Genomic DNA, 24,395 nt, shown 5'->3' with positions numbered 1-24,395 from the left:
CTCACTTCTAAGAGTGCCTTTTTTTTTTTCCGGAGACAGAGTTTTGCTCTGTTGCCCAGGCTGGAGTGTAGTGGTGTGATCGTGGCTCACTGCAGCCTCAATCTCCTGGACTCAAGCGATCCTCCCACCTCAGCCTCCCAAGTAGCTCAATCTACGGGTGTGCACCACCATGCCCAGCTTATTAAAAAATTTTTTTATTTGAGAGAAGTCTTGTTCTTGTCCCCCAGGCTTGAGTGCAATAGCTCGATCTCGGCTCACTGTAACCTCCGCCTCCCGGGTTCAAATGATTCTCCTGCCTCTGCCTCCCAAGTAGCTGGGATTAAGGCATCTGCCACCATACCCGGCTAATTTTTGTATTTTTAAGTAGAGACGGGGTTTCACTGTGTTGGCCAGGCTGATCTTGAACTCCTGACCTCAGGTGATAGGCCCGCCTCGGCCTCCCAAAATGCTGGGATTACAGGCATGAGCCACTGTGCCCGGCCTAAAAAATTTTCTTTTTTGTGTAGTTGGGGTCTCACCTTGTTGCCCAGGATGGTCTCAAGTTCCTGGCCTCAAGAGATCCTCCTGCCTCGGCCTGCCAAAGTGCTGGGATTATAGGCATGAGCCACCATGCTCAGCCCAAAAAGTGCTCTTGACTGGCAGATACACCGTCAGTCCTTTTGACCTATTTACCTGTCCCTCCCCCTGTTACTTTTCCCCTTCTCCTATCCTCCTATGTCTATTTGGATCTGCTCCCCACCCCCATCCATCTGGAGTCTGATTAGCCCTGTGTGTGCTTAGCAGATGTTGGCTAAACAGACGGGCTCTTTCTTCCTTCTCAGACAGGCCTCCATTTTCCCATCTCTAGAACGGGTACAGTCATATTTGCCCTCCTACAGGTTGGGAAGGCTCTATGACATCAGGCCATGTAACAGGGGAAAGCCCAGCGGCTGCAGTCAGCTTTGAATGGAAAGGGAGGTTAATCTGCTGCCGCCTTCCTGCCTCAATGAAGACCGGGGCTACCCCATTGCCCATGTGCGGTGCGGGGGAAGGTTTTTCTATTTGTGGAGACCCTCACTTGCTTATAGTGAGCCTGTCAGGTAAGAAATACATTCTGTTTTGTTTGAGACACTGTTGTTCTGAGTCTCAGTTATGGAAACTCAACCTAATGCTCCCCATGGGCCTGATGAATGTTCATTGTTGTTGAAGCCAATTTGAGTTGCATTTCCTCTTACTTTTAGTAAAAACCCCTACAAAGGAAAATTGGGGTCTTGTCCCTTGGGGTACATATTAGTTTCCTATAGTGACTCTAAAAAATTTCCCATACATTGAGTGACTCAGAACAATGGAAATGGATTATTATTATTACTATTTTGAGATAGAGTCTTGCTCTTTGGCCCAGGCTAGAATGCAGTGGCAAGATCTTGGCTCACTGCAACCTCTGTCTCCCTGGTTCAAGCAATTCTCCTGCCTCAGCCACCCGAGTAGCTGGGATTACAGGTGCCGGCTGGGATTACAAGTGCCCACCATCACGCCCAGCTATTCTTTTTTTTTTTTTTTTTGTATTTTTAGTAGGGATAGGGTTTCATCAGGTTGGCCAGGCTGGTTTCGAATGCCTGACCTCAAGTGATCCACCGTTTCAGCCTCCTAAAGTGTTGGGATTACGGGCGTGAGCCACCTCACCCAGCCAGAAATGGATTAGTTTATATGGATTATTTTATTTTTTTGAGATGGAGTTTCATTCTTTTTGCCCAGGCTGGTGTGCAATGATGTGATCTCGGCTCACTGCAACCTCTACCTCCCGGGTTCAAGCGATTCTCCTGCCTCAGCCTCCTGAGTAGCTGGGATTACAGGCACCTGCCACCATGCCTGGCTAATTTTTGTATTTTTAGTAGAGATGGGGTTTCACCATCTTGGCCAAGCTGGTGTCAAACTCCTGGCCTTAAGTGATCCACCCACCTCAGTCTCCAAAGGTGCTGGGATTCCAGGCGTGAGCCACCACGCCAGGTCAGTTGTCATTGTTCTTCTGTGTGTGAATCCAAAGTGGGGAGAAAGGCTCTGTGTGTGTGTGTGTGTTTGGGTGAGCACGTGTGATGTCTGAGGGCTTCCTGTCAAGATGAATTTGCATGTATTTGACTTTGAAAGGAAAAGGGAACTGAGAGAGCCCCCAGATGCCTGAGTAGGAGAGACAGGGGACAGAGGTTGCCAAACCCTGGCTGCCACTTGTCAGGTTCCTTGTGTTAGACATGCATAAGCTGTATTCCATCACTGGGTGTCCGGACCCACCAGGTAAAGCCCCGGCCAGGCAGGGGCTGGGGCCCAGGTGTGATCAGGACCCAGGGTACAGAATCCCCACCATGGGGCAGCTGAGGCAGAGACCAGGGCTTGAGGGATGAAGGGAGGAGGGAATGGCTGGGCGCTGACTTGCCTTTTCCCTGGAAGGGACCATGGAGGAGGAGGAGGAGGATGATGACTATGAGAACTCAGCGCCTGCCTACAAGGACCTTCCTCCCAAGCCAGGTAAGAGGACTTTTTTTTTTTTTAAATTTTTATTTATTTATTTTTTTTGAGGCGGAGTTTCGCTCTGTCGCCCAGGCTGGAGTGCAGTGGCCGGATCTCAGCTCACTGCAAGCTCCGCCTCGCGGGTTCACGCCATTCTCCTGCCTCAGCCTCCCGAGTAGCTGGGACTACAGGCGCCCGCCACCTCGCCTGGCTAGATTTTTTGTATTTTTTAGTAGAGACGGGGTTTCACCGGGTTAGCCAGGATGGTCTTGATCTCCTGACCTCGTGATCCGCCCGTCTCGGCCTCCCAAAGTGCTGGGATTACAGGCTTGAGCCACCGCGCCCGGCCGTAAGAGGACTTTTTGAAGCATGACCTGGGGGAATGCAGAGAAAAGGGTCTCCAGGGGGCATTGGCTGGGCATTGTAGATATACGGTCTCCTCTGTACCCAGCCCATGCTGGGCACTGTGGAACCCACACCCTGCCCAGGAGGACCTGTCAGTCTGATGGCAGAGGCAGGTTTGGGCACAGTCTTGGTGAGCAGGGCTGAGAGAGGAAGGGTCAGGAGACTGGCCAAATCCTTGGGGGATTGAGGGCTCAATTAGAGGAAGGGATTTTGAGGTGAGACTTGAGGGATGAGTAGACATTTCTTAAGAAGAGAAGTCCAGGAGAGAAATGTTGGGGGCAAAGTCCCTGAGTCACAAAAACTGGTGCTTGAGAAACTGGGAGTGGACTGTGGGCTCCCAATCTCCTCACCTTTCCACCCAAAGCCCAGATTTTATTTAGACTTGGATCTCAAACCCAAGGCATGGCACAGGGTTCAACAAGAGTCTAAGTGGTTGTAAAAGTGGAGGTTTGGGCCAGCTGCAGTGGTGTGCGTCTGTAGTCTCGATACTTTGGGAGGCCAAGGCAGGAGATCATTTGAGGACAGGAGTTTGAGACCAGCTGGGGCAACATAGCAAGACCCTGTCTCTGCCAAAAAAAAAAAAAAAAAAAAAAAAAAAAGTAGAGGTTTGGGCCATGTGTGGTGGCACACGTCTGTAGTCCCAGCTACTTGGGAGGCTGAGTCAGGAGGATGGCTTGAGCCCAGGAGTTCTAGGCTATTGTGAACTATGTGATCGGGCATCTGCACTAAGTTTGGCATCAATATGGTGACGTTTTGGGAGGTGGGGACCACTAGGTTGCCTAAGGTGTCTGAGGAGGGGTTTCCAGGTTGGAAATGGAGCAGCTGGACACTACTGAGCTGATCAGTAGTGCGACTGCTCCTGTGAGTAGCCGCTGCACTCCAGCTTGGGCAGCATAGCGAGACCCCACTTCTAAAAAAAGAAAAGAAAATGAAACTGGAGGTTGTTGAGGTTTTCCAGGGTTTACTGCCACCAGGGACCCTGAGGCCGTGAGAGATCCCGGGGGCCCAAAACACAAAATCCGTGGGATATGCTGATAGTCTGGTCCAGGTGACCTTAGACAGGGGCCATTCTGTGAGGGCTAAGGCTGTATATCCCTCATCTCTGGGTCCAGAGTAGGGCCACCTGGGAGGTCCAGAAATATGATGGGACTTGCGTGAGGTAGGAGGTGAACTGGGCTGTGTTGTTTCACTGCCTCATCTCCAATTTATGGTCCTAATGTGACCCTCAAGCCCTGGGTCTACATATATGACCAACCAATCCCACTCCCTTCTTCAGGGCCACGTCTCCTCCAAAAGCACAGTCCTGTCCTCACCTCCACATGCAACCTCGCATCCACTCTCCAATCCATCTTCATCACCCTCTCTACTGCAGCCCAGCCTCGACTCCTTCCCCATTCCCAAACCTGGCAAGGATTCTGTTCATCATTCTAACCACATCGTGACCTTACCCATATCCACCCCTGTCCCCAACCCATCTTCCATCCCATCCCACCCCATCCCAACTCCAATGCTAATCCAAACCCCACCTCATCTTCATCCCCGTCCTCAAACTCAACTGTGTTTTTGTGTTTTGAAATCCCCTCCATCCCCTTCCTTCCCTTCTCCTTTCAATCAAACCCTCAAAGAGACACACAGAGAACTGTGAATTGTCTGCGCATTAGTTTTATGAGAGGAAACCAGAGAATTTTTTAAAAAAATTTTTTGAGACAGGGTCTTGCTTGTCACCCAGGCTGCCCTGCAGTGGTGCAATCATAGCTCACTGCAGCCTTGAGCTCTTAGGTCCAAGCAATCCTCCTACTACAACCTCCCGAGTAGCTGGGGTTACAGGCATGAGCCACTCTCTGTAAAGCCTCATGTGAAGCTCAGGGTCTGCATATATGGCTCATACGACTCTCAGGTGCTGTAAGTTCTGCAGAGATGACTGTGATAGTCAAGATGGGTTCCCCATGACCCTTACATTCTCGTATTCATGCCCTTGTGTAGTCTCTTCCCACAATGACTCAGAGCTGGTCCGTGTGATCAACAGAATACTGTATAGCGGAGACCATCCCTTGCGAGTCGTGAGGGTAGATCATAGAAGCATGGTGGCTTCTATCTTTGCCTCTGCCGTGTTGTGAAGATGCCCAATCATCCCTTTGGAGAGGCTCACAGGGCAAGGAACTGAGGCCTCCCACCAACAGCCATGTGAGTGCATCATCTTGGAAGCAGATCCCCTAGCCCCAGTCAAGCCTGCAGATAGATGACTTGCAGTCCCAGGCAACGTCTTGACTACAATCACACAAGAGATCTCAAGCTAGAACTACCCAGCTAAGCTGCTCTCAGATTCCTGAACCACACAAACTGTGAGATAATAAATGCTTATGGTTGTTTAAAGTCACTACGTTTTGGGGTAATTGTTTACACAGCCATAAATAACTGACCCAGTGCTCTGCTGGTACTTCACCCTGGAATGTGGGGGAATACTTAGCACCTATCCCCTTAACATCTTGTTACAAATGTTACCACTTCCAGGAGGTACTTGCTGACTACCTCTCTATGTTAGCTTTTATCCTATCCCATTGCTCCGTTTTATTAGGTTTAGAGCAATAATACTTAGTCTATATAAAAACATATTTTAATGTTTCTTAATTTCTTTACAATTATTATTTTTTTTTAGATGGAGTTTCACTCTTGCTGCCCAGGCCGGAGTGCAATGGTGCAATCTCGGCTCATCGCAACCTCCGCCTCCCAGGTTCAAGTGATTCTTCTGACTCAGTCTCCCTGGCAGCGGGGATTATAGGCATGCGCCACCGTGCCCTGATAATTTTGTATTTTTAGAAAAGATGAGGTTTCTCCGTGTTGGTCAGGCTGGTCTCGAACTCCTGACCTCAGGTGATCTGCCTGCCTCGGCCTCCCAAAGTGCTGAGATTACAGGCGTGAGCTACTGCGCCCAGCCTCTTTTCTTTTCTTTTCTTTTTTTAAGAGTGGGATCTCCCTCTGTTGCCCAGGTGGGAGTGTAGTAGTGCAATCATGGCTCACTGCTGCGTAAACCTCCTAAGCTCAAGCAATCCTCCCACGTCAGTGTCCTGATAGCTGGGACTACAGGTGTGCACCACCATGCCTGGATGGTTTTTTCTTTTTTTTTCTTTTTTCTTTTTTTTTTTTTTTTAACAGAGATAGGGTCTTGCTATGTTGGCCAAGCTGGTCTTGAACTCCTAGCCTCAAGCAATCCTCCTGCCTTGGCCTCCCAAAATGCTGGGATTATGGGCATGAGCCACTGCGCCCAGCTTATTTCTATGTCTCTTTACTGGTTTATTGTGTCTCTGGTCTAGATTGAAGGAAGAAGCTTATCCATCTCTTCCACCCAGGACTTGGTGCTCTATAGGGGAGCTCAACTGGGAGTGGGGAGTGGGGAGGGGGTGGCTGTTGTCATTGCTCCTCCTCCTCCTCCTCCTCCCCCTCCTTCTTCTTCAATAGAATCTCACTCTGTTGCCCAGGCTGGAGTGCAGTGGCACTATCTCAGCTCACTGCAAGGGGGGTTATTGTCATTGTTTCTTCTTCCTCTCTTTTTTTGAGACAGAATCTCACTCTGTCACTCAGGCTGGAGTGCAGTGGTACAATCTCAGCTCACTGCAACCTCTGCCTCCTGGGTTCAAGTGATTCACCTGCCTCAGCCTCATAGGTAGCTGGGATTACAGGCGTGCACCACCACGCCAGGCTAGTTTTTGTATTTTTGGTAGAGACGAGGTTTCACCACGTTGGTTGCCCAGGCTTATCTTGAACTCCCAACCTCAGGCGACCTGCCTGCCTCAGCCTCCCAAAGTGCTGGGATTACAGATGTGAGCCATCACACCTGGCCCATTGTTTCTTCTATGTGTGAATCCAAACTCTGGAGACAGGTGTGTGTGTGTGTGTGTGTGTGTGTGTGTGAGGTCTGGGGGCTTCCCCCAAGATGGATTTGCGTGTACTTGACTTTGAAAGGAGAGGGAAACAGACAGATGCCTTAGACACCTGAATAGGAGGGACAAACCTGGCTGCCACTTGCCATGTTCTTGGTGTTAACTGTAGCCATGTACAACCTGCATACTATCGCTGGGTGTCCGGACCCACCAGGTAAGGCCCCGGCCGGGCTGGGGCTGGGGCCCAGGTGTGGTCAGGACCCAGGGTACAGAATTCCCATCATGGGGCAGTGGAGGCAGAGACCAGGGCTTGAGGGATGGAGGGAGGAGGGAATGGCTGGGCTCTAACTTGCCCTTCCCCTGGAAGGGACCATGAAGGAGGAGGAGGATGATGATGACTATGAGAACTCAACACCTCCCTACAAGGACCTTCCTCCCAAGCCAGGTAAGAGGACTTTTTGGAGTGTGACGTGGGGGAATACAGGGAACAGGGTCTTCAGGGGACATTGGCTGGGCATTGTAGACACACAGTCAGTCTCCTCTCTACCCAGCCCATGCCGGACACCGTGGAACCCACACCCTGCCAGGAGGATCTACTAGTCTGATGGGGGAGGCAGTTTTGGACACAGCCTTATTGAGCATTGCTGAGAAAGGAGGGGTCAGGAGACTGGCAAAATCCTAGGGGGACTGCGGACTCAACTAGAGGAAGGGACTTTGGGGTGGGACTTGAGGGATGAGTAGACGTTTCTTTTTTTTTTGAGATGGAGTTTCACTCTGTTGCCCAGGCTGGAGTTCAGTGGCACAATCTCCGCTCACTGCAACCTTGCCTCCTGGGTTCAAGCGATTCTTCTGCCTCAGTCTCCTGATTAGCTGGGATTACAGGTGCCCGCCACCATGCATGCCTAAGTTTTGTATTTTTAGTAGAGATGGGATTTCACCATATTGGTCAGGCTGGCCTCGAACTCCTGACCTCAGGTGATCCGCCCATCTCGGCATCCCAAAGTGCTGGGATTACAGGCATGAGCCACCACGCCCTGCCGAGTAGACATTTCTGAAGTAGAGAAGCACAGGAAAGAATTGTGGGGTACAAAGTCCCTGAGTCATAAAAGCTGGTGCTTGAGAAACTGGGAGTGGACTGTGGGATCCTCAGTCTCCTCTCATTACCACTCAAAGCCCAGGGCTTTATTAGTCTGGGATCTCAATAAACCCAAGGCATAGCGCAGGGTTCAGCAAGAGTCTGATCAGAGGATGTAAAAGTGGAGGTTTGGGCTGGTTGCAATGGTGTGTGTCTGTAGTCCCACTGCTTTGGGAGGCCAAGGTGGGAGGATCACTTGGCCATGAGTTCACTGGGGTCCAGGAGTTCCAGACCAGCCTGGGCAATAGAGAGCAAGACGCCTATCTCTACCAAAGAAAAAAGAAAGAGAAAAGTGGAGGTTTGGGCCAGGAGGAGTGGCTCATGCTTGTAATTCTAGCACTCTGGGAAGCCAAGGTGGGAGAATCAATGTAGCCCCAGAAAAGAGACCATCCCGGGTAACACAGTGAAACCCCCAGCTATATGAAAACATTTTTTTTTTCAAATTAAAAATTTAGCCAGTTGTGGGATGTGTGCCTGTTGTTCCAGCTTCTCAGGAGGCCGAGGTGATAGGACTGCTAGAGCCCAGGAGTTCAAGGGTGCAGTGAGCTATGATGGCACCACTGCACTCCAGTCTGGGTGACAGAGCAAGGCACTATCTTTAAAAAAATATATATATATATATGGCTGGGCACGGTGGCTCATGCCTGTAATCCCAGCACTTTGGGAGACTGAGGTGAGTGGATCACTTGAGGTCAGGAGTTCGAGACCAGCCTGGCCAACATGGTGGAACCCCATCTCTATTAAAAATAAAAAAGTTGGGCTGGGCGCGGTGGCTCATGCCTGTAATCCCAGCACTTTGGGAGGCCGAGGCGGGCGGATCACAAGGTCAGGAGATCGAGACCATGGTGAAACCCCGTCTCTACTAAAAAATAGAAAAAAATTAGCTGGGCACAGTGGCGGGCGCCTGTAGTCCCAGCTACTCGGGAGGCTGAGGCAGGAGAATGGCGTGAACCTGGGAGGCGGAGCTTGCAGTGAGCCGAGATTGCGCCACTGCACTCCAGCCTGGGCGACAGAGCGAGACTCTGTCTCAAAAAAAAAAAAAAAAAAAAAAAAAGTTAGCTGGGCGTGGTAGCATATGCCTGTAATCCTGGCTACTTGGGGGGCTGAGGCAGAACTGCTTGAACCCAGGGGGCAGAGGTTGCAGTGAGATGAGATCACGCCACCGCACTCCAGTCTGGGCAACAGGGCAAGCAAGACTCTATCTCAAGGGGGAAAAAAAAAAATGACCAGGCACGGTGGCTCATGCTTATAATGGCAGCACTTTGGGAGGCCGTGGCGGGCAGATCATGAGGTCAGATCGAGACCATCCTGGCTAACACGGTGAAACCCCATCTCTACTAAACATACAAAAAATTAGGCGGGCGCCTGTAGTCCCAGTTACTCGGGAGGCTGAGGCAGGAGAATGGCATGAACCTGGGAAGTGGAGCTTGCAGTGAGCCGAGATTGCGCCACTGCACTCCAGCCTGGGAGACAGAGAGAGACTCCGTCTGAAAAAAAAAAAAAAAAAAATGGAGACACCAGGCAATCCAGGTTGGTTGGTCATCCTAGCTTAATCCTATCTCCATCCCTAATCCCAATTCCATTCTCACGTCCCACCCCATCTCCAACCCAATCTCCAACCCTCCACTGCAGTCCTAACCCTGTTTCCATCACTGCCTTTTGACTCATTCCCATCCTCAGCCGAGCTCTCACCCTGAGCTTCTCTTCTCCAGGTTCAAGTGCTCCACCAAGACCTCCAAGAGCAAGTGAGTTGGGGCTGGGAGTGTAGGAGACCCAGAGCTGGCTTTGCCCTGCTCTGGGCCTCAGCAACCATTCCTCCCTCCTCAGAAAAGGAAACAGAGAAACCCCCACTTCCTTGCAAGCCCCGGAACATGACAGGTGAGTGCTGAGGGCTGGGGTTTTCCTGCTCACCTGGCTGAAGCCCTTCTTGAAATGACTTTCTCATCTCTTCTAGGACTGGACCTCGTCTCTGTCACCTGTCCACCTCCTCAACTGGGTGAGCAGTGGGAAGACCCTTTAAGATGCTTAAGAGGGGATACCTGGATGTTTCCTTTCAATTCCCCAATTTTTATTTATTTATTTATTTTGAGACAGAGTCTCGCTTTGTCATCCAGACTGGAGTGCAGTGGCACGATCCTGGCCCACTGCAACCTCTGCCTCCTGGGTTCAAGTGATTCTCTTGCTTCAACCTCCCGAGTAGCTAAGACTACAGACACGAACCACCTGACTAAGTTTTGTATGTTTAGTAGAGACAGGGTTTTGCCATGTTATCCAGGCTGGTCTTGAACTCCTGACCTCAGGTGATCCACCCGCCTCGGCCTCCCAAACTGCTGGAATTACAGCATGAGCCACTGCCCCCAACCAGCCCCCTAAATTCTCACCAGAGAACAGAGCAGAGGTTGTTGATCTTGGAAGACAGAGTCTTTTGGCATCTTCTGAATAAACCTCTCTCCCCCTTTCTCCCAGCTGTGCATCTTGAGCCTTCTCCATTGCAGCCATCCCTGGCCGGTAAGTTATTATCCCCTGCAAATGTCCTCCCATTTCCCTTCTGACAGTGGCTAGTGTATCTGATCGAGACCTATGACTCTACAGTGAGACCCTGAGTCAGAGGAACTTCTCCTTTAAGAAGTTGCTCCTTCAGGACCTGCTGCACTGTTCTGAGTTACTCCAGTGGGCGCTGCTCTAAGTGAGAAAGCCATTCTTTGACATCAGAGTTTGCAAACATGTTTTCTTTTTTGTCCTTCTGAGGACCAGAGTTATGTGGTTGTTTTGTTTTTAATAATGATGATGGTACTTATGGTTCTGTTGGTGATTGTGATGGAAGGATGAAGAAGGAGATGATGGAAAGGAAGAGGATGGTTGGTGGTAGTAATGATGGTAGAGGTAGTGATGGCATTGTTGAGTGCTCATGGTGATGGTGGAGATACTAATGATGGTGGTGATGGTGGAGATGGTGATGGTGTTGTTGGTATTGATGATGGTAATGATGGTAGAGACAGTGATATGGTGGTGATGGGGGGTAGAGGTAGTGATGATGTTGTTGGTGATGGTGGTGGTGATAGTGAAGGCAGTGATGGTGTTAGTGGGATGGTGATGCTGATAGTGGTGGTAGTGATGGTGTTGGTGGTGATGGTGTTGGTGATGATGGTAGAAGTAAGTGATGGTATTGTTGACAATGACAATGTTGTTGGTGATGATGATGGTGATGGTGAAGGCAGTGATGGTGTTGGTGATGACAGTGCTGTTGGTAGTGATGATGATGGTAATGGTGGAGGTGGTGATGGTGCTGTTAATATTGATAATGGTAGTGAGATAGTGTTAGGGTGGTGATGGTGGGTGGAGATAGTGATGGTGTTGTTGGTGATGGTGGTGGTGGTGATGATGGAGGTAGTGATGGTGTTAGTGGGTTGGTGGTGGTGATGATGGAGGTAGTGATAGTGTTAGTGGGATGGTGGTGGTGATGGTGAAGGTAGTGATGGTGTTGTTGGTACTGATGATGGTGGTGGTGGAGGTAGTGATGATGTTGGTAGTGATGATGGTGGTGATGGTGGAGGTAGTGATGGTGTTGGTAGTGATGATGGTGGTGATGGTGGAGGTAGTGATGGTCTTTTTGGTAGTGATGATGGTGATGGTGGAAGTAGTGATGATGTTGGTAGTGATGATGGTGGTGACGGCAGAGGTAGTGATGATGTTGGTAGTGATGATGGTGGTGACTGTGGAGGTAGTGATGATGTTGTTGGTAGTGATGATGGTGGTGACGGTGGAGGTAGTGATGGTGTTGTTGGTAGTGATAATGGTGGTGACGGTGGAGGTAGTGATGGTGTTGTTGGTAGTGATGATGGTGGTGACGGTGGAGGTAGTGATGGTGTTGCTGGTAGTGATGATGGTGGTGACGGTGGGGGTAGTGATGATGTTGGTAGTGATGATGGTGGTGGCGGTGGAGGTAGTGATGGTGTTGTTGGTAGTGATAATGGTGGTGACGGTGGAGGTAGTGATGGTGTTGTTGGTAGTGATGATGTTGGTGATGGTGGAGGTAGTGATGGTGTTGTTGGTAGTGATGATGGTGGTGACAGTGGAGGTAGTGATGGTGTTGCTGGTAGTGATGATGGTGGTGATGGTGGAGGTAGTGATGATGTTGGTAGTGATGATGGTGGTGATGGTGGAGGTAATGATGATGGTGATGGTGGAGGTAGTGATGTTGGTAGTGATGATGGTGGTGATGGTGAAGGTAGTGATGATGTTGGTAGTGATGATGGTGGTGATGGTGGAGGTAGTGATTATCTTGTTGGTAGTGATGATGGTGGTGGTGGAGGTAGTGATGGTGTTGTTGGTAATGATGTGGTGGTAGTCACGATGGAGGTGACGGCGGACGTAGTGATGATGTCAATAGTGATGATGGTGGTGATGGCGGAGGTAGTGATGATGTTGGTAGTGATGGTGGTGACGGTAGAGGTAGTGATGGTGTTGTTGGTAGTGATGATGGTGGTGATGGTGGAGGTACTGATGATGTCAGTAGTGATGATGGTGGTGTTGGTGGAGGTAGTGATGGTGGTGTTGGTAGTGATGATGGTGGTGGTGGAGGTAGTGATGGTGGTGTTGGTAGTGATGATGTCAGTAGTGATGATGGTGGTGATGGTGGAGGTAGTGATGATGTTGGTAGTGATGATTGTGGTGATGGTGGAGGTAGTGATGATGGTGGTGATGGTGGAGGTAGTGATGTTGTTGATAGTGATGATGGTGGTGATGTTGGAGATAGTGATGGTGCTGTTGGTAGTGATGATGGTGGTGATGGCGGAAGTAGTGATCATGCTGTTGGTAGTGATGGTGGTGATGGTGGAGGTAGTGACGATGTTGGTAGTGATGATCGTGGTGATGGTGGAGATAGTGATGGTGTTGGTAGTGATGATGGTGGTGATGATGGAGGTACTGATGGTGTTGTTGGTAGAGATGATGGTGGTAATGGAGGTGGTGATGGTGTTGTTGGGAGTGATAATGGTGGCGGTGGTGGAGGTAGTGGTGGTGTCAGTGATGACCGTGTTAAAAAAGAAAAAAAGAAGCTGCTCCTTTCCGAGTCTAGGCCAAATCTCCAGAAACTCAGATGTCTGCTTGCATATGATATGGGAAATGTTCTCTGCTCTAGAAGCCGTGGTCCACAAGCTTCCCTGACCCAGGAGCAACTTGGGCAAGGGCTTCTGGAGAGTAGAAGATGATGCATCGTAGATATGAAGAACAAAGCTGTGTCCAAGTCATGCCTAACCTCACGAAACCTCAGTTTACTCACTTGCAAAATGGAGATAATACTTATAACCTGCATCATAAGGATGAGACTCCAATAAGATAAGAAGGATGTAGGTTGGGCACAGTGGCTTACGCCTGTAATCCCAGCACTTTGGGAGGCTGAAACAGGGAGGATCTCTTGATGCCAGGAGTTCAAGACCAGCCTGGGCAACATGGCGAGATCCCCATCTCTACAAAAAAATAAAATAAATTAGCTGGGCCTAATGGTACACACCTATAGACCCAGCTACTTGAGAGGCTGAGGTGGGAGGATTGCCTGAGCCCAGGGGTTAGAGGTTGCAGTGAGCTGTAACTGCGCCGCTGCCCTCCAGCCTGGAAGACAGAGCGAAACTTTGTTTCAAGAAGGAAAAAGAGAAGGATGCAACATGATGCTTAGCGCACAGTAAATGCATCAAAAAGATCCTGAGCCTCCCCAGGGTTCACTCTCCCTAACCCTCTCTTGCTGACCTTGTCTGCTGAAACAGTCATGACTACAGACTTCTGCCCCCTGCTCTTGGAGAAAGACTTAAGAGTCTCTTCCTCACTCTCTGAAGCCCCAGTATTAGTTTCTTTGTCCCCATGCCCACTCCCCAGCAACTCCAGCGCCCTGGCTCAATCAGATGTCTGAAGGTCCTGGCTGCTGCCAGAAGAGGTGGATGATGTACCTGTGTCTGATGGTGGTGACTTCCTTGTTCCTGGGCTGCCTGGGTCTCACTGTGACCGTGATTAAATGTGAGTAGGGCCATGATGGGACATGGGGAGAGATTGGGGAGGGAGCACAGGAGGATCTGGGCTCAATGTGGACTCGTCTTCATAGACCAGAAGTTGATGGAAGAACTGAGAATGTTAAGCTTTCAGCAGATGACGTGGCGAGCAAATAGTGAGTACTTTCAGTCATTCCTTCATGCCACTCCTATTGAGCCCTAACCCAATCCTCAGCTCCAACTCCAAAATCCAACCTCATCCCCATCTTTGCTGGGCACTGTGCTAGGTACCAGGGGGGTAAAATGGTAAGCATGTCAGACACAGTCCCCGTCCCTGTGAAGTGTGCATGTGTATATGTGTCTAGACCTCCACCATCCAATATGGTGGCTACAAACCACATGTGGTTGTTGAACACTTGAAATGTGGCCAGTCCAAATGGAGATGTGCTCTAACTATAAAATACACACTGGGCCAGGGGCAGTGGCACATGCCTGTAATCCTAGCACTTTTGGAGGCTGAGGCAGGAGGATTGCTTGAGGCCAGAAGTTGAAGACCAGCCTGGGCAATACAGCAAGACCTCATCTCTAAAAAAAATTAGCAGGGTGTGGTGGTGTGTGGTGTGTGCTTGTCATCCCAGCTGCTCAAGAGGCTGAAGTGGGAGCATCTCTTGAATCAGGGAGCTTGAGGTTGATCATGAGCCATGATCGCACGCAAGAGATCCTCCTGCCTCAGCCTCTTGAGTAGCTGGGACGCAGGCGCGTGCCATCACACCCGGCTGATTTTTAATTTTTTTTTTTTTTTCTAAAGAAGAGGTTTCACTATGTTGACTAAGCTGGTTTCAAACTCGCGACCTCAAGTGTTTCTCCTGCCTCAGCCTCCTGAAGTGTTCTGTGCCTGGCCTAAAACCTGTGTTTCCGTTTTGTCCAACTGAAGGACCAGCTACTGAGCTAGGGAGTATTGAAAAAGGGAAGAGTTCATGGGGGGAGTAGTGATAACACACACATTAATTACAGAAGAATCTTCTGACCATGGCTTTCATCATGACTGCTGAAGTCTGAATATTTCTCCATTCCACACTGCCTCACCCTGTGCTTCATAACAAGCAAGCTCAAATCCCATCAATGGCTTCTCATTGTCCAGAGTCCAAGGTGAAACCTTTAGCTTGGCATTCAAGGATCCACATACTAGGTTGGGCACAGTGGCTCATGTCTGTAATCCTAGCACTTTGGATGGCCAACTTTCTTTCTTTTCTTTTCTTTCTTTCTCTTTCTTTCTTTCTTTCTTTCTTTCTTTCTTTCTTTCTTTCTTTCTTTCTTTCTTTCTTTCTTTCTTTCTTTCCTCCCTCCCTCCCTCCCTCCCTCCCTCCCTTCTTTCCTTCCTTCTTTCCTTGTTACTTTCTTGCACTCTTGCTTTCTTTCTCTCTTTCTTTTTTCTTTTGACAGAGTTTTGCTCTTGTTACCCAGGATGGAGTACAGCGATGCGATCTCGGCTCACTTCAACCTCCCCCTCCCAGGTTCAAGTGATTCTCCTGCCTCAGCCTCCTGAGTAGCTCAGATTATAGGCATTTGCCACCACTCCCGGCTAATCTTTTGTACTTTTAGTAGAGATGGGGTTTCACCCTATTGGCTAGGCTGGTCTCGAACTCCTGGCCTCAGGTGATCCATCTGCGTCAGCCTCCCAAAGTTCTGGGATTGTGGGTATGAGCCACTGCACCCGGCCTAGCAAGACCCTGTTTCTACAAAAAATTAAAAAAAAATTAGCCAGTCATGATGTCGTGTACCTGTAGTCCTAGCTACTCAGGAGGCTGAGGTGGGAGAATCACTTGAGCCCAAGATGTCGAGGCTGCAGTGAACCACGATTGCATCACTGCACTCCAGCCTGTGGGATAGAGCAGGACTCTGTCTAAAAAAATAAAATAAAGGATCCAGGCATCCGAGCTCATTCTACTTTGATCTCAAGCTTTTCTGAGTTTTCCCTTCACTCTTATAGGCTTTGCCAGGTTACCACAACATACTTGCCTCTGTATCTTTGCTTTTTTTTTTTTGAGACGAAGTCTGGCTCTGTCGCTCAGGCTGGAGCACAGGGTTGTGATCTCGGCTCACTGCAACCTCTGCCTTCGGTGTTCACGTGATTCTCCTGCCTCAGCCTCCTGAGTAGCTGGGATTACAGGCATGCACCACCATGCCCGGCTAATTTTTGTATTTTTAGTAGAGATGGGGTTTTACCATGTTGGCCAGGCTGGTCTTGAACTCTTGACCTCAAATGATCTGCCCACCTCGGCCTCCCGAAGTGCTGAGATTACAGGTGTGAGCTACCGCGGGCAGCCTGCATCTTTGCTTTTAAGATAGTCCCTGCCTAATATGCCTGTTCCTTACCTCACAGTTATCGAATAACTTTCTTCCTTTAAAACCCACTTCCTCCAGGGTGCCCACCACCCCTTCTCTTCCCCACATCCCCGGGATTGATCCCTCCTCTGAGCCATTCTCGGATTCTAAGCACCGTACATGTGGTTTTTGGGCGCAAGCATGACCCACTGGAATGTGGACATAGTGGGGAGAGCAAACCTTGCTTCTCTCTCCGATGTGTCTGCAGTACGTGGTGGATGGGTAGGGTGGGTTTTGAATCTCTAACCCTCAGGCCTATCCCTTCTGACAGTGACTGGCATGTCAGGGCTAGCTGGCCTGAAGCATGACATTGACCGTGTAAGAGCTGACACCAACCAGTCCTTGGTGGAACTTCGGGGCTTATTAGGTGAGTGAGACTTGGGGAATTGCCCAGGGATGGGGGGCATGGCAGAACTGGCGCATTATATCACTCCATTGTGAAGTGACTCTCAGTGCAATCTATGCGAATGGTGTCTCCCTGCTGGAGTTGAGCAGTGTACAGCCTGCACAATTGTACATGGCATACTATGTACATGGCTCAGGTTCTGGGGCCATCCTGACAGCATTCTTTCTGGTTCCCAGGCTGCCGCCGAGTTACCTGTCCTGAAGGCTGGCTGCCCTTTGAGGGCAAGTGTTATTACTTCTCCCCAATCACCAAGTCATGGGATGAAGCCCGGATGTTCTGCCAGGAGAATTACTCTCACTTGGTCATCATCAATAGCTTTGCTGAGCACGTGAGTTGTTCCCACGGAACCTTTGAGAACATTCAGGGACAGCCCGCTTCTCTTCCAGGGTGCACACATCCCTCCCTTCCCCGGATGGCAAGAAATTAGAAATACTTTTCAGTTACTAAAACTTTAACCGCAAGCTCTTCCTAAGATAGTATCATGCAGAGGTTAAGAAGACATGCTTTGTTTTTTGAGTTCGAATTCTGATTGTGTTGATTTCACTGTAGGTTTCAAGTTTCAGTTTTATCTCTAACATGAAAATACAACAATGAATATCTGTTAGGTAGCACTTTCTGTGTTTCAGGTTGTATTCCAAATATTTTACATCTTACATTCATTAACACGTGCAATCCTCAGGACAACCTATAAATTAGTATGTCAGTCAGAAGAGGTTCTTTCTTTCTTTTTTTTTTTGAGATAGAGTCTCACTCTGTCACCCAGGCTGGAGTGCAGTGGCACAATCTCGGCTCACTGCAACCTCCGCCTCCTGGGTTCAAGCAATTCTCGTGCGTCAGCCTCCTGAGTAGCTGGGATTGCAGGTGTGCGCCACCACGCCTGGCTAACTTTTGTATTATTAGTAGAGATGGGGTTTCTCCATGTTGGCCAGGTTGATCTTGAACTCCTGACCTCAGGTGATCCACCCGCCTCGGCCTCCCAAAGTACTGGGATTACAGGCATGAGCCACTGTGCCCGGCCAAAACAGGGCTTTTGAAGAAATTAAATTAGGTAATGTAAATGAGGCAGGTACAAATCATATTCCCTAACTCAGTTTCACAAGAAATGCAACTAAATTTCCTTTAAATTACTCATTTTAGTTTCTCTCTTGAGTTTTCATTCTACTAGACTGGTGTACATTTACTCTCAGTCAATTGGGGTCCGCCAATTTACTTCTAAATGGGGACAGCTTTTATGGGGTCAAGGTGGAGGGAAGCACACATCGGGTCTTTATTGTCTTTACTCCAAACTGATATCTACTGGGACATCTACAGACTGAATGATCCTGGGAAGGTTATTTAACCTTTCTGTGCCTCAGTTTTCTCATCTGCAAAACGGGCATAATGATAATACTTGCTTCAGTGAGTCGTGATAAGAATCCAATGAGACAATTTGCGCAAAGTAGCATAGTTCACTTTTTTTTTGAGATGGAGTCTTGTTCTGTTGCCCAGGTTGGAGTGCAGTGGCATGATCTTGGCTCACTGCAGCCTCTACCTCCCAGGTTCAGGTGATCCTCCTGCTTTAGCCTCCCAAGTAACTGGGACTATAGTCACATGCCACCACTCCCAACTAAGTTTTGTATTTTTTTTTTTTTTTTTTTAGTAGAGTTAGAGTATCATCATGTTGGCCAGGTCGCTCTCTAGTTAATGATCTCAAGTGATCTGCCTCTCTTGATTGACCTCCCGAAGTGTTGGTATTATAGGCATGAGCCACCATGCCTAGTCCATAGCTCACTTCTTAATTCATTAAGTCAACCAACATTTCCTGAGCACCTACTATGTGCTAGAGACTATTCTACATATTGGGGATCCAGAGATGACCAAGACATATGAGTTCCCTCTTCTTAAACTGTTCTGATTTTGGCGCCTAGAAATAGCAAGGACTCTCTAAATGTTAAACAGTCTTCTGATTTTCTGGGGCTCAGTCTTTGGACCACCTAGGCTGCCCCCGAGGCATCCCACTCTTCCATCAGCAAAGCCTTTGGGCCTGGAGGTCTTTTTCTGCTGTTCTTGGGCACAAGAGATCTTTCTGCTCCTCCTACCCCATTCTGGGGTCTAAGACATTGTGAGGCCTTCTAAGCCTCCATCTAATCTGATGGGACAGGAAGCCCTTTCCGCTCTCTGATTTTCTGACACCTCCCTGGGGCTTTACCCAGGAAATAGTGCCCAGGCCCCTTCTGCTTTTTAGTCTCCAAGCCCATCTGGGGTTTTTACCATGACCTGATGCTCACCGGAAATGAGATGCCAGATTCTTCTCTCAGGGGCCTTCCATGTCTACACATTCATTATTTCCTTCCCATGGTGACCTTACCTCCCCACATTTTTTTTTTCCCTCAAAGCAGAAATTTTATTGCCCACATTCTTTGACCACAATGCTATAACGACAGAAATATTTTCTTTTACAAAAATTTCAATCACCTTAAAAATGTTTAAAGTCAGCCAGCTGCAGTGGCTCACACTATAATCCCAGCAGTTTGAGAGGCCGAGGTGGGCAGATCACCTGAGGTCAGGAGTTCGAGACCAGCCTGGCCAACATGGTGAAACCTCCTGTCTACTAAAAATACAAAAATGAGCTGGGTATGGTGGAGCGCGGCTGTAATCTCAGCTACTCAGGAGGCTGAGGCAGGAAAATCGCTTGAACCCGGGAGGCAGAGGGTGCAGTGAGCTGGGATCATGCCACTGCATTTCAGTATAGGAGACAAAGCAAGACCCTGTCTCCAAAAAAAAAATTTTTTTTTTTTTAAAAGTCACTAGATAACTTTGGGTTAAAGAAGAAATCAAAACTGCAAGTAAATAAAAGCAAATATCAATTGGCATTGCTTATAGTAGAACACATGAAATAGATTATAGTAAAAAATTCTTAAAGCACAAATAATTCCAGGATGTGGAAAGCTGGGATGAGTGTTACTCACACCCGTGCAGCAACAATTGCCAGATAAACTATAAAATCATAAGTTTTCCTAACCTCATTAGCTAACTGATACTGATACCATAGGGCAGTCAAAAAGTCTAAAATGGTCCAGGCGTGGTGGCTCACGCCTGTAATCCCAGTGCTTTGACCTCCCCACTTTTTTTTTTTTTTGAGATGGGATTTCGTGTTTTCTTGCCCAGGCTGGAGTGCACTGTCGTGATCTCGGCTCACTGCAACCTCCGCTTTTCGGTTTCAAGCAATTCTCCTGTCTCAGCCTCCCGAGTAGCTGGGATTACAGGCATGCCACCAGGCCTGGATAATTTTTGTATTTTTAGTAGAGATGGGATTTTGCCATGTTGGCCAGGCTGGTCTCCAACTCCTGACCTCAGGTAATCCACCCGCCTCCGCCTCTCTAAGTGCTGGGATTACAGGCGTGAGCCACCGTGCCTGGCCACCTCTCCACATTTTAAGAAATCTTGGTTTGGTGGTAAGTTGGGTGAGTTAGATGTGATTTGCATACAGTAAAATGTGCAGGTCTTTGGTGTATGTTCAGTGAACTTTGACAAATGCATACGCCTGTGTAACTGTCAAACTAACCAATATTTATAATCTTTCCACCACCCTAGAAAGCTTTTTAATATCCTTTTTCTAGTTAATCCTTCCCTGCCGCCACTTGCAACCACCAGTCTAGTTTCTTTCGCCATAAATTAGTTTGCCTGGAGAGGAGTTGCTTCTAACTATATTTTCTTCCCTATCTTTTATCTTTGTCATAAGTCCTTTCTTTTCTTCCAAAGGCCTGGGATTTTGATTTTTTTTGGGAGAGGGTCTGGCTCTGCTGCCCAGGCTGGAGTGCAGTGGTGCATTCATAGCTCACTGCAGCCTTGAACTCTTGGGCATAAGGGATCCTCCCACCTCAGCCTCCTGAGTAGCTGGGACTATAGACACGCACTACCATGTATGGCTAATTTTTACAAATTTTTGTAGAGATGGGGGGTCTCAGTATGTTGCCCAGGCTAGTCTCAAACTCCTAGGCTCAAGCGATCCTCCCTCCTTGGCTTAAGCGCTGGGATTACGGGTATGAGGCAGTGTTTGTCAAAGGCCTGGCCTTTTGAAATATCAAAGCCAGGAAACCTACTTTCCATCTTCCTTCTTTCTTTTCCTGGAACAATGAACTTCTGTGCTGTTTGGATGCAGATTAAGGCTATGGAGTGTCACAAAAGTGCAAGAGAAACCAAAAAACATCAGTTACTATTGCTAAAAATGTCACTTAAATGTTATAATGCTAAATACTAAGACGTCACAGTATGAGGCCATGCCTGTAATGCTAGCTCTTTGGGAGACTTACAGTGACTTTTGGGACATGCAGTGAGCCATAATTGCACCACTGCACTCCAGTCTGGTTGACAGAGTGAGACTTTGTCTCAGAAAAAAAAAAAAAAAAAAAAATTAGGCCGGGTGTGGTGGCTCACGCCTGTAATTCCAGCACTTTGGGAGGCTGAGGCAGGTGAATCAACTGAGGGCAAGTGTTTGAGATCAGCCTGGCCAACATGGCGAAACCCCACCTCTACTAAAAAATACAACAGTTAGCTGGGCCTGGTGGGCCTGGTAGCTATAATCCCAGCTACTCGGGAGGCTGAGGCAGGAGAATCTCTTGAACCCAGGAGGCGGAGGCTGCAGTGAGCTGAGAGCCCATCACTGCATTTCACCCTGGGTGACAGCAAGACTCCGTCTCAAAAAAAAAAAAAAAAAAAAATCCTCACAACACTACCAGGAGATAGCTACTGTTAACCCATTTTACAGGTGAGGAAACTGAGGCACAGAGCAGTTCACAGGTTGCATGAGAAAAAGTAGCACGATTATTCCCACTACACACGCTACAGTAGGAGGAAGACATTGATCCTGTTCTGCATACCATGGGGATGGGGACGGGTTGTGGGAGGTGACGTTCCCAAGCCCTAAATGTGTGGGATGGGGTAGAGGGCAGGTCCTCACCCTGAGGGTCATGCAGAGGAATGGCTGTCTGAATGGAGTTTGTATTTGCAGAATTTTGTGGCCAAGGCTCACGGCTCTCCACGGGTGTACTGGCTGGGGCTGAATGACAGGGGGCAAGAAGGGGACTGGAGGTGGCTGGATGGGTCTCCTGTGACGTTAAGGCAAGTGCTCGGGTTTCCTGGGGTCTCTCTGCTTCCTCTGTGGGACCTGACCATGGGGAGGGGAGAAGGTGATGGAGTACATGGTTGAAGGAGTCAGGAGCTGTTTCTTTTCTTTTTCTTTGTTTTGAGATGGAGGGAGTCTTGCTCTGTCACCCAGGCTGGAGTGCAGTGGCATGATCTCGGCTCACTACAAGCTCCGCCTCCTGGGTTCAAGGAATTCTCTGCCTCAGACTCCCGAGTAGCTGGGATTGCAGCTGCCCACCACCACACTCAGCTAATTTTTGTAGTTTTAGTAGAGACGGGGTTTCACCATATTGGTCAGGCTGGTCTCGATCTCCTAACCTCAAGCGATCCGCCTGCCTCGGCCTCCCAAAGTGCTGGGATTACAGGTGTGAACCACCGCACCTGGTGGAACATTGGCTGCTAAAGGCTCACAGGAGTGCCATTTCTGGAAAGCTGTTCTCAGCTGAATGGGAGCCTGCTCACCTAAGATGTTACCCAACTCCACTGGGGTCAGCTCACAACCAGTGACAGCCTAAGAGAAGCCTGGACCCCTTGTGACAAATTGGGATGACCCTGGTGCTGTTCACATCCCAGGGGTCTCCGCTGGGGTCGGGCTGAGGCTAGAGTCATCTGAGTCCATGCTCCTGCTCAATTCCTTCCCCATTCCATCTGGCTTCCCTCACCTCTCTCCTAAGAACATCCTTTAATAAATCCTACACGCTCGAGTTCCTGAATCAGGCCCTGCTTTAAGCAAGACCCTACATGATCTAAACAATTCTTAGAAGGTTGGGAAGGTTGGGTTGGGAGGTTGTAAAGGAAAGAGTCTTTGGAAGACAAGACAGAAACTGACCAGATTCAGAAATTGATCACAGGTGTAAACCTCCGCGCGCTGCTTAACACGGGTTTTGACAAATACGTAGTGCCAGGTATGCATCGTTACGGTATTATACAGAAGAGTTTCACCACCCCTAAAGATCCCCGTCCCTCTGCCCACTTTTTCCTCCATCCAGCTTCTGGGAGCCAGAGGAACCCAATAACATCTACAATGAGGACTGTGCTGCCATGAACAAAGATGGCACCTGGAATGATCTGTCTTGCTACAAAACTACGTATTGGATTTGCGAGCGGAAATGTTCCTGTTGAAGCCCAGATCGAGGCTGGGGGGTCCATATTCAAGCGTCCCTCACTCTTTGAGATGAGACTCTCCTGCCCTTTCATGGACGGCCTTGCCTCTTCATGAGTGGACACAGATGTGCCCCACGCAGGATTGGCACCCTGGATGCAGCAAATTCCCAGGGATGCAAGTCAGGCTGCCTCTAGAGTGAAGACTTGGGCTTGTGCTAGTAGATGGTGAGCTGGGAGGACGCTCAGAGCTTGGTGGTGGGAGGTCTCCCAGTTCTGGGGTTGAACGGATCTTCACCAAATTCCTGATCATGACCCTTGGGAAGTGATACTAGCCCTGAAGACCCTGGGGCTGGTATTGAACCTGGGATGAAATATCCTGGCGCCTCTGAACCACAAAGAGCTGGGACTGGGCTCCTTTTTCTGCAGCCTCAAACTTCTGGGCTCAGGCCATCCTCCCATCTCAGCCTCCTGAGTAGCTGGGACTACACATGCGCACCACCACCATGCCTGGCCAATTTTTTGTAGTGTTTAAAGAGAGGGAGTCCCACTATGTTGCCCAGGCCAGTCTCAAACTCCTGGCCTCAATTGATCCTCCTACTTGGGCCTCCCAAATTGTTAGAATTACAGGTGTGAGCCACTGTGCCTGGCTCAAAATTATTATTATTATTATAGAGATGAGGTCTCACTCTGTTGCCCAGGCTGGTCTCAAACTCCTGGGATCAAGCAATCCTTCTGCCTCGGCCTCCCAAAGTGCTGGAATCACAGGCATGTGTCACCACACCTGGCCGATATTTTTATTTTTATTTTTACTTTCCCCATCTTTTCCTTTTTTTTTTAAATGAAAGCTTTGAAAGTGGTGACAGCAAAATTTCCCTTAGAGCTAGACCTCTAGATCTGCCTTGCACAGAAATACATTAAAGGGACTGGCCTCATGTAGTCCCCGCCATCTTTGCAAATTACAAACCTAAAAATTACAGAACATCAGCAGAGAAGACAGGAGAGCTTCTAGACTTACCCCATGTTGTCCTCTGCAGACACTGCTTCCTTCCTGGTCTCAAACAGCACAAATAACCCAGAAACTATCAAAAGTATTTTGGACCAGCAACTTTCTCAATGTCTTGGGTAAGGTTTGCACAAGCTAAGTGGCAGAATCAGACCTGTGCCAGAAGACTGGGCCCATGGAAATTCTATCCTTTTTTTTTTTTTTTTTTTTTTTTTTTTTGAGACAGGGTCTCATTCTGCCACCCAGGCTGGAATGCAGTGGCACGATTATAGCTCACTGCCTCCTCTGTCTCCTGGGCTCGAGTGATCCTCCCGCCTCAGCCTCCCAAGTAGCTGGGACTACCGGCATTCACCCTCATACCTGGCTGGTCCATGGAACTTCTAGAAAGGCATACCAGCTGAAAAGCAAGACCCCTACATCGTGTGGCCAGGCAGGCCATAACCTGGTCATATCCAAACAGGACAACGCTGGACATATCCGCCAACATGTGCCC

At 48.9% G+C, this 24,395-nt stretch overlaps 1 protein-coding gene across 2 annotated transcripts; it reads left to right on the top strand.

Moving 5' to 3' along the window:
• The first annotated feature begins 2,179 nt into the window (after positions 1-2,179).
• Positions 2,180-24,104, top strand: CLEC17A (C-type lectin domain containing 17A). 2 transcript variants are annotated; one of them, XM_073016858.1, is made up of 13 exons: positions 2,180-2,268; positions 2,422-2,499; positions 7,132-7,209; positions 9,612-9,644; positions 9,727-9,777; positions 9,854-9,895; positions 10,366-10,407; positions 13,771-13,908; positions 13,994-14,056; positions 16,537-16,632; positions 16,848-16,999; positions 21,662-21,771; positions 22,785-24,104. In XM_073016858.1, exons 1-13 carry the CDS (start codon positions 2,226-2,228, stop codon positions 22,915-22,917), a joined length of 1,059 nt encoding a protein of 352 aa, XP_072872959.1. In that variant the 5' UTR covers positions 2,180-2,225; the 3' UTR covers positions 22,918-24,104. The 2 variants fall into 2 exon arrangements, with proteins under 2 accessions (XP_072872959.1, XP_072872960.1); XM_073016859.1 differs by lacking the exon at positions 7,132-7,209.
• Positions 24,105-24,395: the final 291 nt, after the last annotated feature.

The sequence above is a fragment of the Chlorocebus sabaeus genome, chromosome 6, assembly GCF_047675955.1.
Source record: "Chlorocebus sabaeus isolate Y175 chromosome 6, mChlSab1.0.hap1, whole genome shotgun sequence".
NCBI lineage: Eukaryota > Metazoa > Chordata > Mammalia > Primates > Cercopithecidae > Chlorocebus > Chlorocebus sabaeus.
This window is presented reverse-complemented; position numbering and strand designations above follow the sequence as displayed.

What these genes read in the sequence shown, in the direction of transcription:
- CLEC17A (XM_073016858.1), top strand. Translation starts at nt 2,226, where the DNA reads ATGCATAAGCTGTATTCCATCACTGGGTGTCCGGACCCACCAG. An exon ending in ACCAAGACCTCCAAGAGCAA is followed by an intron (nt 9,645 to 9,726) that starts GTGAGTTGGGGC and finishes CTCCCTCCTCAG; the next exon opens with AAAAGGAAACAGAGAAACCC. An exon ending in CAAGCCCCGGAACATGACAG is followed by an intron (nt 9,778 to 9,853) that starts GTGAGTGCTGAG and finishes CATCTCTTCTAG; the next exon opens with GACTGGACCTCGTCTCTGTC.